Source organism: Temnothorax nylanderi, unplaced genomic scaffold (genome assembly GCF_030848795.1).
Source record: "Temnothorax nylanderi isolate EJ_2023f unplaced genomic scaffold, tnyl_v1.0 TNYL_tig0016_pilon, whole genome shotgun sequence".
NCBI lineage: Eukaryota > Metazoa > Arthropoda > Insecta > Hymenoptera > Formicidae > Temnothorax > Temnothorax nylanderi.
In genome coordinates this window covers 165,647-179,908 of record NW_027249078.1, presented here as the reverse complement: position 1 = coordinate 179,908, position 14,262 = coordinate 165,647, and the positions used below count along the sequence as shown (strand labels likewise).

General features: G+C 34.8%; 1 protein-coding gene and 1 long non-coding RNA gene across 16 annotated transcripts in view; one reads left to right on the top strand and one right to left on the bottom strand.

Moving 5' to 3' along the window:
* The window catches only part of Para (sodium voltage-gated channel paralytic), a 48,684-nt gene that overhangs the window by 19,984 nt on the left and 14,438 nt on the right, over positions 1-14,262 (top strand). For 4 of the 15 annotated variants that reach the window (XM_071698508.1, XM_071698504.1, XM_071698506.1 and 1 more), the window contains 13 exons: positions 400-671; positions 751-924; positions 1,014-1,364; positions 1,532-1,766; positions 3,184-3,315; positions 3,695-3,827; positions 3,911-4,038; positions 4,126-4,397; positions 4,488-4,661; positions 7,819-7,941; positions 11,493-11,615; positions 11,771-11,965; positions 12,038-12,283. In XM_071698508.1, the coding sequence (XP_071554609.1) occupies positions 400-671; positions 751-924; positions 1,014-1,364; positions 1,532-1,766; positions 3,184-3,315; positions 3,695-3,827; positions 3,911-4,038; positions 4,126-4,397; positions 4,488-4,661; positions 7,819-7,941; positions 11,493-11,615; positions 11,771-11,965; positions 12,038-12,283 (2,558 nt within the window). Of the gene's footprint in view, positions 1-399; positions 672-750; positions 925-1,013; positions 1,365-1,531; positions 1,767-3,183; positions 3,316-3,694; positions 3,828-3,910; positions 4,039-4,125; positions 4,398-4,487; positions 4,662-5,391; positions 5,515-7,818; positions 7,942-11,492; positions 11,616-11,770; positions 11,966-12,037; positions 12,284-14,262 lie in introns of all 15 variants that reach the window. The other 11 variants (XM_071698510.1, XM_071698507.1, XM_071698502.1 and 8 more) reach the window with 6 other exon arrangements.
* Positions 1-14,262, bottom strand: part of LOC139768403 (uncharacterized) — a 60,086-nt gene that overhangs the window by 42,858 nt on the left and 2,966 nt on the right. Inside the window, exon 3 of the long non-coding RNA XR_011717349.1 lies at positions 13,858-13,901. This is a non-coding gene — a long non-coding RNA (uncharacterized lncRNA). The remainder of the gene's footprint in view (positions 1-13,857; positions 13,902-14,262) is intronic.

The window sequence follows — 14,262 nt, the reverse complement described above, 5'->3', positions numbered from 1 at the left end:
TCAATTATAATTTATTAAATTGTATTAAGTTGTACAGTATCAATTTTTAGAAATAAAATAATCCGCATTTTTTTTTAAATTTGCAGAACAGCATAGTGATGTTAATGTAACGATGTCAGTATTTACAAAAAATAAATAAATAAAGAAAGAAAACATTAAGAGATATTTTACTTTCAGATATTTTGCAACTATAGTATTAAATATTAAGTACGTTTATTCAGATTTACGCGATTCATTATTCCGTATGTGCATATGTCATTTTTAATTTCTCGCCACGCCTTCTGCTTGTCTGCCTGCCTGTAAATATAATCTGTGATCTCGAAGAATGAGCCTGACCAAAGAAAAACCTCTTTCCCCAAAAAGAGTGGTGCCAGACAAAATTACTAACGCGCGTTACAGTTTCGACCTATTACTTTCCGACAGACGACGATGAAGAACCTACGTTCAAGGACAAGTTATTGGCCGGAATGTTTCGTTGTATCGACATCTTTTGCGTCTGGGATTGCTGCTGGCTTTGGCTCGAGTTTCAAAAGTACGTGTCCCTGTTGGTCTTTGATCCGTTCGTAGAGCTCTTTATCACACTCTGCATCGTCGTCAATACGCTCTTCATGGCATTGGATCACCACGACATGGACAAAGATATGGAAAGAATACTCAAGTCTGGCAATTACGTGAGTATTGCCATACACGTAAATACAGTATTGTTATAGAAATTGAGAGATTGTGCTGATGATCCAATTCAAATTCTAGTTCTTCACGGCGACGTTCGGTATCGAAGCGACTCTGAAGCTGGTAGCGATGAGCCCAAAATATTATTTTCAAGAGGGCTGGAATATTTTCGATTTCATCATCGTCGCTCTTTCACTTTTGGAGTTGGGTCTCGAAGGTGTACAAGGCCTGTCAGTATTACGATCCTTCAGATTGGTGAGTGTCACTCTTTTATTACGTTATTCGATAAGCAATTATTTTAAGAGTAATCGTACGAGTTATATCGAAAATGTGATCTCTTTCAGTTGAGAGTGTTCAAGCTGGCTAAATCGTGGCCTACGTTGAATCTGCTGATCTCCATCATGGGCAGAACGGTGGGCGCGTTAGGTAATCTAACGTTCGTGTTGATCATCATCATCTTCATTTTCGCCGTGATGGGTATGCAGCTCTTCGGCAAGAATTACACCGATCACGTCGACTACTTCCCGGACGGTGATCTACCCAGATGGAACTTCACTGACTTCATGCACTCCTTTATGATCGTTTTCCGAGTATTGTGCGGAGAGTGGATCGAGTCTATGTGGGACTGCATGCTGGTCGGCGACGTCTCCTGTATACCATTCTTCTTAGCTACTGTCGTCATCGGTAACTTGGTCGTAAGTACAAAAAAGGCAGAACAGCCTTTTCAATAAGTTTTGCATAAGTTTTCAAGTTGATATTATCTTTATCATTTTATACGTATAAAGCAATTGCAAAACACCGCAAATTTGTATTAAATTATTCCGTTTGCCAAGATTAATCGTGTTATGTTTCCACGAAATAGGTCCTGAATCTCTTCTTAGCTCTGTTGCTCAGCAATTTCGGCTCATCGAATCTATCGGCCCCGACTGCGGACAACGACACGAACAAGATCGCGGAGGCGATCGACCGAATAGCGCGTTTCATTAAGTGGATCAAGCGAAATATCCTTGCTTTTGCTAAGTTGATGCGAGCCAAACTCACCAATCAGATATCCGATCAGGCGCCAGGTGAGGGACCGTCCAACAGTTGGAAAGAAGGTTTATATCCAATCAGATCGCTTGCTGTGTGCGCTGTGTAGTTCGTGGCACTTGTCTTTCAGTTTTTGCTTTACACTTCTTTCACACGTTTTGCTGGTGCCAGTCGGCGACCGATGTAACAGTAAATAGATTATTACGCGTAATGACGAGCTATGAATTACAACGACGAACAGAGCGGACGACAGATTTGATATTTCGTATCTTTTGTTGTTCAAAATTACTTTTAAACAGCATTTGTTTATTTTTACATCGTTTTAGACTTTCTCATTGATTTATCGTTTTTCTAACAAGATTTGCTATCAATTCTAAAACTCGTAAAGCATATATACGTCGACTGGTACATTCGATTTATTATGCAGACTCAATAAATTTTACTTGGTTCGCTATTATGCTCTATTAAAATCGTCGTACTGCATTATAATGTAATTTCATTTATAATTTAATACGAATAATAAACGCTCTTCCTAATTAATTACAATTAGCTCAGATTCGAATTTAATCATATTTTTGATTCAATAAAATTATTTCGAAAATAAGGCAGAACTGAATAGTTCGATGTATTTAATGCACGGTGGGATTAAGCGCAAATTAAGTTTTGTTTCGCTGATTAGCTGCCTGGCAGTTATACGTTGCTATGCATTTTACTTTGGGAACGCATTTTACTACGTAACTTCGATGGTGATGAAGTTCGTCCAAGATGCGAATTTACCATTAAGCAAAATAGACACATACATGTACATAAGAAACCGCATGATGCGTGCTGCATTTCTGCTCATAGCAAATCGCTGTAAATTTTCCTGATTAAAATTCTTCGGTTAATTAATTTTTCGTTCGATTTAGTATAAAAATGGAAGCATACAAATTGTAGTTTTTTAAATACACATATATACATACATATTCTCCACAAAATCTTTTTAACAAATGTTGAATTATGCAAGCAATTTTTAAATATCTTTCACGTATCCTTAAAACTTGCTATATTCAGGTGATAATAGAGCAATTTGGATGTTTATTCCAATGAGTTTAGCTGTTTCACAACCACCATTAGTAAAATTAATATCAAGTGTGTGTCTATGCAGCAAGTATCATGCACAAAGCATCTACATTGTAAATCGTTGACACCGTGTCTCGAACCGGATCGGGTCACTGGTGATATCACTGGACATAAATGACACCATATACGATTGCATGCAAACAACATGATCATGTTACTAATTTGATCTGATTCCTCAATTCGACGTGTTGGGAATTGCGACGGAAAACAATCGCGCACGTGTGTGTATGAGATGGGCCTGTATATACAGCGAACAGATTTTTATCTGTACAGCATTTCGTATAATTTCCAGCGCGTTCCGATTTGTTTTCCGATACGAATTTCCTAATAAGGGCGGGTTAGAGATTTTATATGACTGTGCAGATGGGATTGATCGCGATGAGGACCTAGATCTTGCAGATGGAGAATTGGACGCATACAGAGACAAGAAGAGCGCCAAAGAGCTTAATCAGCTTGAAGTTGCCATTGGCGATGGGATGGAATTTACCATTCATGGTAAGCGTATCGGAAACAACAAAAGTACAATTCTTTGTCCATAATAATAATAATAATAATAATAACCCGTATTGTACAGTTAGCATCTTTAGCTGAAAGAGGTATAGCACAATGTGCCAAATTACATATTTGGCACATTGACACATGAAACCACAATAAAAAATGATTCATTTACAATCATTTTTTAAAAACTGTTGCAAAAGATTGTAAATTTTCTTTACAATAATTAATTAAAAGATAAAAAGTAAATTATAAAAATTTAAGAATATTATTCAATTTTTTTTGTTAAAGATTTAGAGATATGTATGTTTTATTATTAATTACATTTCGAAAAAAATAATACTGAATAGTGATTAATATATCGAATTTGATTTCAAAGGAGATCTGAAGAACAAACTGAAGAGGGGCAAGCTGTGCATGAACAATACGAAGGTTATCGCGAATTCAATAAATCACCACGATTATAGATTGGACAACGATTATATTAATCAGAACGAAGACGACACTATCAGGTCGGTTAGGCTTTTTATAAAATGCTCACCTATTTCAGGTAATATCATTAAGAGCGTACCTTACTCGAATATCCTTTTAACAGTAACAAATCGTATGGTAGTCACAAAAATCGCGCATTTAAGGACGAGAGTCATAAAGGCAGCATGGATTCGTTATCGAACGGCGAAGAGAAGAAAGATGCGAGCAAAGAAGATTTGGAACAGGAGGAAGGTAGGACTGACAGTAATAGCGATCGCAGATTAGAGAGACTTTTATTATCGAACGTTTCAAGTTAATAGTGGAACTACTTCTATCCAGACCTAGAAGACGAGTGTGAAGAGGGGGAAGAAGGGGATATACTAGATGTCCCCGACATAATAATCGTGGATGAGGATCCTCTTCAATCGGATTACCCGGCCGATTGCTGTCCAGAAAATTGCTACAAAAAGTTTCCATTTCTGGCCGGCGACGACGACGCTCCGTTTTGGCAAGGCTGGGCAAACCTGAGATTCAAGACCTTCCGGCTGATCGAGAACAAATATTTCGAGACTGCCGTCATCACTATGATCCTTCTAAGTAGCTTGGCCTTGGTAAGATTGTTACTTAATCTTTTTATATACCCAAAATTGAAAATATATATCGAGGAAGTGATCGAACGAGCGAAATCGGATGGCTTACAGGCTTTGGAGGACGTTCATCTTCAATATCGACCTGTTCTGCAGGACGTATTGTATTACATGGACCGAATATTTACTGTGATCTTCTTTCTCGAGATGTTGATCAAGTGGCTGGCTCTAGGATTTAAGAAGTATTTCACGAACGCCTGGTGCTGGCTCGATTTTATCATCGTCATGGTAAGTCACATATTTTTCTTTCTGTCTTTCCAATATTTCAATCCGATTATTAGAAATGTTTGATTTAGTACAACGTGTGCAATTGAGCGCTGCGAAAGATAATAACTCTGTCTGACATTTCAATGATGATTTGGGCGTATGAAATAAAAATAAAATAAAAGTTCGATTGCACGCTTGGCAAGTAATTCACGAGAGGATCTTGTCGTTCTCAAATGACTTCGTACGTGGATCAATTACTCGCCGTATTGTTTTCGCGTCGTTTGTAAATTTACGTCGCTTCGAAGAATCGTAACACACGTCCGCGTCGTAGCAGTCTTACCGGTGGCACGTCACCTGATCTTGAAAATGAACCGAAGTCATCAACACGAATTTGCAGAAAAGCGTGTCCATCCGTGTTTCGATAACGGGAATTAAAATACTTATGGATAAAGATTAAGTATATTTGATGATATACAATTTAATATTCTCTAGATAAAATCAGAGTCGATGCACGGATGACTTTTTTCCGAACACTATACGCGCAAAGAGAAGATCTCTCTCGTTCTTACATTTTATCTCTCCCCGCTTTCTTTTTTTTCTCCTCTTTCAATCCTTGAACAACTAATGCCGACGTGCGAAGCAATGTGGGAGCCGAGCGTCCGGTGGATTTCTCTTAAACGATCGCCATTAAGTATTATTGTAAGAACTGACGCATATTATGTCCCGTCTGATAAATATTTGATGAAACTAGCTATCACTGATCAACATGGGCGCTACCTGGGCTGGCGCAGCTGACATCCCGGCCTTCCGTTCCATGAGAACACTGAGGGCCTTGAGGCCTTTACGAGCAGTCTCACGGTGGGAGGGCATGAGAGTAAGTCATCGGTCGACGAGGACTTAAGCGAACAATAATGCAAAGAAAGCCTGTGATTCGGCCTGTTATCGCAACGACGTTTGATGGATCGTACGGAGCTAACGGATCGATCACGTTATCATGACAGCACGTTTAATTTGTCCGCCGCGCGGACCTCCGATTGACGAGGGACTGCCGGTCATGCATGGATTGTTCCTTTCTCTCTGTCTCTCTTTCTTCCTTTTAAAGTAGTGACAATGTCGTGGTCGGGAACGAATCGAGACGTGTCGAAGTCGTTTTACAGAATCCAAGATTTAAGCGTTGACTCATGCGTCGATAGCGATATTAATAAGGAAAATTATTTATTCCTGCTGATGCCAGATATTTCTGTATTTCTTGTATACACATGTATCAACTTCTCTTTACAAAAACCGACTTTTATCAAACATATTTGTTTATATTTTTGTAATTTTCTAAAAGTTATATTTTTAAAACATTTATTTTCTCTCCAATCTGCTAAAAATTCTCGCATAAAAGCAACTAGAAAAGAAGTAATTCCGTTTATTAATATTGAATGCGGAGTCAAAGCGAAAATCAGCGATTCCTTAAAACAAGCTGGATCTATTTCGGTTCGATCCCAATCGACTGTGGATTCAACGATTTAGATAGAGTACGATATCGATCCGTTGGACGCGGTACGAAGCTTCGGCTTTTGAAATATCCGTTGTGGTAAATGGGAACGAGATGAAAAACGAATCTTAAGAGGCTAAGCGTGAAGAACAGCTACGGCGAGGGTAGCTTGTATTACGGTGTATTATGGTGTACTATGGTGTGCTTATACCGATGTGCAGAGATACACTGGCGTCTCTACTTGGTGTCTGCACTGATACCTGGAGTCATTGTCGTATATTACTAGCTAAAGTCGCCTATGTACGCCTTTTTTAACAGTCTTTTGATACCATGATCGTTGTGCAAAGTACCGAATATCTATACATGATATATATATATACATATATATTATATAAATATGCTTTTTGTGTAGTGTAAAAACTTCCTCGTACGTATGTGTGTGTGTGGGTGTGCGCGCGTGTGATGTTACGTGCATCTACACGCGCAATATGTAATATGTTTATCAAGATCTTTCTTAGAGCGTCGCGACGTCTCATCACGAATATATTTTTCCTTTCGTTGACAAATAATTGAGACGTGAGCTAATTTCCTCGTCTTAATTGATATAATCCTGATTATGGTATGTATATCTTTCGCGTATAAATTAAATTAAATTAGGACTCGTGTGATGCGTCGCGATCGCAAGTATGACAAACCTTTTCGTCTGTTTCAGGATGCAGCCGATAGTACTTGCTCGTATAACGATAATCCCTACCGAGCTGTTTGTCGTTCTATCTATCTCTGTTTCTGATTGCGTGTGTGTGTGTCTATATATGACTACATATGTATCTCTCCACGTACACATGTAAAAATATATATGCACATACACACAGTTATGTATATCTCCTGATTATTGTTAATTGCTATGTGTCGTACCTGGAATCTATTGCCTCTATCTCCCTTGTTTATATAATTGTCGTATTAATGTAATGTGTCTTCTACTCTGTAAGTACCGTTACCGAAATCTTTTCTACGACTCTCGAATCTAACAAATCATTTTAGTTTACGTTAATTATTATCTAGAAGTTTCAGATTTTTATAGATATATTTCATAATAATTTAAATATTGCTATCAAATATTACTTTGATTATCTCGGTGCTTTCTAAACGCATATATTATTTAAATTGCTATCTAAAAATTATTCTTGAATTAATTTTTACGTAAACTTTCAAAACTGCCTACCCAAAATAATTTCCTTGTCATTTATCAGACGTTTGAACATCGGGAAATGAGATGTAAAAGTGCAAGAGAAGATTGTTTTCGCAAAATTGCATTAATTGTCCATTGAGCAACCGATACGCTCCCTCTTTTTGCACGAATCCTCGGAAGTGACGGTACTTATAGAAGGGTAATACAATAATGTACATATGAGTATATACATATATATATCTATAGATAGAGAAATATCGAGGCTCTCCACAGATCGACAGCCCCTCGAATTTCGTCTTTGTACAGATATCCAAATGTCTTAATCCGTCGAGGAGTTGAAGGAACGCAGTAATACGTCGATCTCGCCTGTCTTTGATTTCCTTCCCTCTCCTCTTTCTTCGTCCCGACCTTATTCCAACGTCCGTGAATCGTCGGAATTGATCAAGTCTATCCCTCACACATCTGTCTACCTTTCGCTGTGATTCGCTCTCGTTTCTCGCTCGCAGGTATCGCTCATTAACTTCGTAGCGTCGCTCTGTGGCGCTGGCGGGATTCAAGCCTTCAAAACTATGCGGACCCTAAGGGCCCTAAGGCCGCTCAGGGCGATGTCTAGAATGCAGGGGATGCGGGTATGTAGCCCACCGTCTCAGCAGACCTTGTCGCTTGCTCTACGTCTGCCGTGGAGAAGACGGCAGAATCGATCCCCTATGTTTAATCCCTTCAATACCGGGGAGTATAACAGTGTTTCCTAATTTTATAATTCTCTTTTGAAAATTCATGATCTTTTATATCGAGGGGATGCAGGAAGAACGTTTCTTTATACAAATCTCTGCTTATAGTCGTCATAAACGAATTTTATTTTACTTGAGCTTAATTTATTTTAAGTATAAAATATATAGCAAACTATTACATCATAGAAAAGTTATTAAATATTATGGAAAAGATAAAATTTTTTTAAAATATGGAATAATCGTAGAAAATACCCTAGTAGAGTTAATATTAAATTATGATTTTTTATTTAAAATTGATACGCAATTTTGAAATAATTATTTGATTTATATTTTTTGCAAAATTTAAAAATAAAATTTAGAAACATGTTATATTTCATACGAATTAAGGGAAAATTTATAACATTATGTTCTTGAATATATTGAAAAAAGTTTGTTAATCAAATCTATGTAATTTTTTTTCTCATGATGCGTTACCTCAGCTCATCAAACTATTGACTATTACGAATGGATCTTTATCTATAATCGTTTCTAAATTATTAGATTATATTGCCATCATTTTTTTCTCTCATATAAACGATATCGATATGTACACATTATCTGATTCAATTCTCGCACTAGGAACAATTCCCAGATTATATGGACTTGAAAATCATCATCGTTTCCCTTTTTCTCCCACGAAATTCGACCGACTATGTTTATCAAGAGCCTGCATCGTTGTCAATTACCATTTTAATGTAGATCGAGAAAAGAAAAAATCTGTGCTATTATCCCCATATTCTTAATATATATATGAACTAAATATTAATTGATTCTTCAAATATGTGTTACTGTATTTAATTCTAATTCTATTTTTGAATGTTTTTTCGTGTATGATTTATATAGAATCGATACTTTTATAAATAATTCATATATAATGCAAATGCAAATGTATAAGGTATCCTATCAAGATATTATCTTGGTAGAATGTAAGCTTTTATGTAAAAAATTATTTCATATAAAAACTGTTACAATTCAAAGATATAAATCTGACATTTGGCGATATTGACTCTTGAAAAACAAGATCGGTAGTCTGGAATCGACGGAAACTCAATATTATATCTCTTCCTGTTGCACGGGAACATGCTAAAATAGAGGCAGTCGCGAATGCACGGCAGAGCTTAGAAATGCGAATGCGTGAAGCAGCGCGTAGATAATTCGTCCATAATTGATCAACACTACACTAATCGAAAAAACACGCACCATATAGAAACACGCGCTTATTTCATCTGTACATTGTCATTGATACACGAGTTGTACCATCTTATCTTCGCGAGAAAATGTCTATACGTAAAATATTTAGAAAAGTGCATTTGAACGCGAAGATCGAAGTGAAACATCGCGGATATCTGACATTGTAAATCACGAGCTTAATAATAGTGCGTGTGATAGTCTTATACGGATAGTCTTACGTTCTAGAAACTCGACATACACACACACACAAAACTACTAGCCACATAAATCTCTATTCATATCGCATTTAGGATTAAATAACCGAATTTTGGAATATATTTATCCGATACACATGTATATCGTACATTGTAAATTAATATTATTTCTGTCATGGACAGTAAAATTTGCGGTCGAATGTGCGATATGAGTACACAATGGGATACTTGACTCATCTCTCGTAACGTGTAGTGAAGGCTCACGACTTTATAATAATCGCGACGAATACGAATCTCCTCAGATACTCCTTCATACTTATATATCACATACTCGCAACACAAGGTCGCTGAGACACTGGGTTGTAGTAATTACTGTCATGCCCACGCCCTGACACTTCTTCTATTTTACAGTAGCTCGCTGCAAATCGCTCCTCGGAGCGCTCAGTATTTTATTTCTTACATTTTGCTTTTGCACGAGACCACGAAGGTAGCAGGATCGATTGTTTCTGAATTTACAAGATTTATATGTTTCCCAGGACCTCTAATTCGTATTCGTGCGTAAATAGAAAAGAGAAACTATTTCATAAATAATTCGCGTTTTGCGAAAGTAATTCTGGGAAACATATTAATCACGCGGATCGCGTAAGTTATCTAGAATTCTAAGTTACTCCTCTTCATTTTCAAATATTATATACTGAATGTCCTGAGAGAGGAGAAAAAGCACTAAATTAAAAAAAAAAACAGAAAAAAGAGGCTAGATTCCTAATAGAAATTTTTTATCCAAGATATTTAGTGGTTATGGATCGTCCTCTTCTCGTCATTAAATTAGTAATTATTTCTCGAAATTAAAAAGATAAGGTCTTTTTATCGAATAATATATAAGCTGCATAATTTGGCTTGCTTATTAATGTATGCTTATTAATATATGCCTAAATGAGAGCCCGCGCTACTCGTATACATACTTTTTGTGGGATATTCTGTATATAAATTGCTTAGACGTAGCATTTGCAACTGGATTGCTTAGTAGACGTGAAGTCCGAATGCTTGCTTGCTTTCGTCAGTGCTTTTCGTTCGTGCTGCAACTTGCGCTTGCTTTACATGTTGAGTTTGCCTATGGCTACTTTCTTTAGTACACCTGAGTATGAAATTTGTAGATATAAAATTACACGATACGCGTATCATCACTGATCCATGATCAATCAAAGTCATAATTACATTTAATCAATTATATTAGTTGTAACTTCCCACTTAAATTACATACACACTAATGAAAAATATATTCAAACTACTGCTTATATAATGCTTATATAATTCGTGCATTATTAAAGTAAGAAAATTATTTAATAACAAATGTTATTTTTCAATGTAATAAGAATCTTTTAGTGTGTATGTAAATCGAGAACCGGAAAATATTCCTCTATTCAAATTTTAATTTATTTGTAGACATTTGCTTATAATAATCATACGTTATATTTTAATTCGAACGATCAGGACTACTTGCTCAAAAGCGCTTGTAGAGCCAAAGTATTACGCACAAAATTAAGCTACTGCACAGAAGAACGCAACGTATAAATAAATATTATTCGTGATTACACAAATTTTTATTATTTTGTTTGCAATTATTAAATAAATATGTATATTATATAAGCAATATATTGAATTTCGAGCGAATATTATTTTATGAGAAAATTTTAATATGTATCTAGTAAAGAAATCGTTTAAGTACTAATAGAATAATATTTTATTTTAAAATTTATTTAAAAATGTAAAATTATGGACACTTTAAAAAATTATAAATCTCTTTAGAATGAGCCTATACATATAATTTTTCTACCAGAAATATAAGATAGTTATATCAGATTTATTTTTATGGGATAAATAAGTTTTCGCGTTTTTAGTCCTAACCCGAGCACATTATGCGTATAGCGCGTGACACAGTCGCATATATAAACGCATAGACGCAGAAATTCTTAGCGAAATGTTACGAGTCTGATATCGCGTCTAATCAAATTTCGTCTCTCATAGGTAGTCGTCAATGCCTTGGTCCAAGCCATTCCATCCATCTTCAACGTATTGCTGGTATGCCTTATTTTCTGGCTTATATTCGCTATCATGGGGGTGCAGCTGTTCGCTGGCAAATATTTTAAGGTAAACATATTTTTTAAATATGCGAATAGAAATTGATAATCGATTTTTCAGAAGATAAGTACTTATTATTCTTTCCAATTTATAAAAATATTATTATAAAAATATCATTAAAAAAGTAAAACACATCGTATTGTACAATTTCATTTCCGTAACAGTGTGTCGACGCGAACAAGACGACGCTCAGCTACGAGATAATACCGGATCGTAACGCTTGCAATACCGAGAATTACACGTGGGAAAATTCACCGATGAATTTCGACCACGTCGGGAAAGCGTATCTGTGCCTATTTCAAGTGGCGACTTTTAAAGGATGGATCCAAATCATGAACGACGCGATCGACTCTAGAGAGGTGAGTACGGCCCTACAATCCCTACTTTTTTATCGATGTACATATCGTAACACGTAATTTAATCGTTTACAGCTCAATAAACAACCGATTCGCGAGACGAACATTTACATGTATTTCTATTTCGTATTTTTCATTATATTTGGATCGTTTTTTACCCTCAACCTGTTTATCGGAGTTATCATCGACAACTTTAACGAGCAAAAGAAGAAAGCCGGCGGATCCCTTGAGATGTTCATGACGGAAGATCAGAAGAAATATTACAATGCCATGAAAAAAATGGGCAATAAGAAGCCTCTAAAAGCCATTCCTCGTCCGAGGGTAAGTTATACAAATAATAAAGATATTATACCATGTATAACAAGGCACATTTTTCTCTTTTATGCCAAGTCTCTTACATCTTTTAAAACATCTTGATATAAATGTGTGCCACAATATTATATCGATCACTTATTCAAATATCGAATTTTGAGTTCGAATCATCGGCAACGAAAGTGATCAAGACCAATTATTTATATCTAATTATTTCCCTAACATTTTTTCTACTAAAACATGTTGATGAACTTACAATAATTTAGTTAATTTAGGTAAATAAATTTCCCACCCGAAAAAATAACTCATAATTAATTATATATAAAATCTGTATTAACATCGTTCTTGCTAAATAATAATATCGGGAGCTTTTATAACGCATAAAGAAATTGTACTCACGTAAATTTTGCTGGATAATTTATACAGAAAAATATTTATATTGGATTTCACATCTCACTTGACTTTGTTTCAAGTGATGTAAAGTCAAATTGTCAATACATATGAATGGGCTATGAAAAATTAAGATAAAATTGGAAAATATTAGAAAATTAAATGGAGATAATAATCGTTATGGTGTATTTTTTATTAAGTAAAGAGATATACACAACCATGAAATATTTCATGTCTTTCACTTAAAATGACATGTGCATATTGAAAAATTTCCAAGCATTGTCTTTTTACATCATTTTATATAATATTTAACCCTGAAAGAATATAGGAGAAAGAGATCAGGATTCATGCTTCTCAAATTCATATCTCAGATTTTAATTTAAAAAAAGTTTAGGAAAGAAACAAAGAAAAGGAAATCGAGAATCTAACTTATTCAGAGAATTAACAATTTCTTATCTTAGAAACCTATCTGACTGTACAAAGATATTTAATCGCGCCAAGTATCGCGCGATGATAATGCTAGATTTTACTTTACTTTACTAAATATTTAGAGAAGACAATTTTTAATTTGAAAAAGATTATTCTATTCTTTATTTTTTCTTAATAGATACACTTCTGCTATTTTAAATCTTTTATTTATATTTGCGTGTTTGAATGTTCTATAAATTTTACAAGATTTGTGTATTTTGTATAATACTCTTTCGTAATGCATAAAATGTACAAGTTTACCGATCAGTGCTGCGCAGATAATAAGATCTGCTTTATCTCAGTTCCGTATATGTGCATTTTTGTACGCACAATAAATTAACGGACAGTTATTACATACTACACATAGTTCAGGGTTAAATATTTACATTAATTTATCCTAGCCCATCCATTTTAAGGCAATGAATCTATGAAATATTAAATTTATCTATATTTTAATTAACATCAATTTTTAATTTCTGTTTTAGATGTTACAGTAGATAATGAAATATACATATACATCCAAGCACAATAACATTATTAAAATAGAAAATAAAATATAAAATTTATTATCATCATCAATATTAATATATAAAAATTTACCACGAGAAAAAAATTGAGAAAACATTCTTAATTCTTTGGTTATTTCCAGATATTTTTATGCATAAATCTTTGGTAATTTTCATAAACTCATTGCCACAAGATAAAAAAAATGATTTAGCACTCACCGACACACGATGCGCAGCAGCGGAGTTGTAGTACAGAAGTTCATCTGTAAAATACAAATATATCCAAATTATAGAACTTCCGAAATAATTAATATTTCAAAAAATTAATATTTCAAATAATATTTCAAAAAATAACGATTTCGTGGATTAAATTCGTTCGTCAGTGAAATATTTCAAAAAATCATTAATCGCCGAAAAATCTTTTTAAATACAAACTAAAAATTTAATTTAAAAAATCAAATTTGCAATTCCTTACAAATAATTCAAACGATTACGAATGTTAAAAAAGTTTTCATATCTATCTACTTATAAATAAGTCTCTCTTGACATAAAAAAATATTTTCTATTATTTTACAAAACGGTAGATAAAATGCGCCATTCGGTCGTCGCGTCACGTAGCTGATT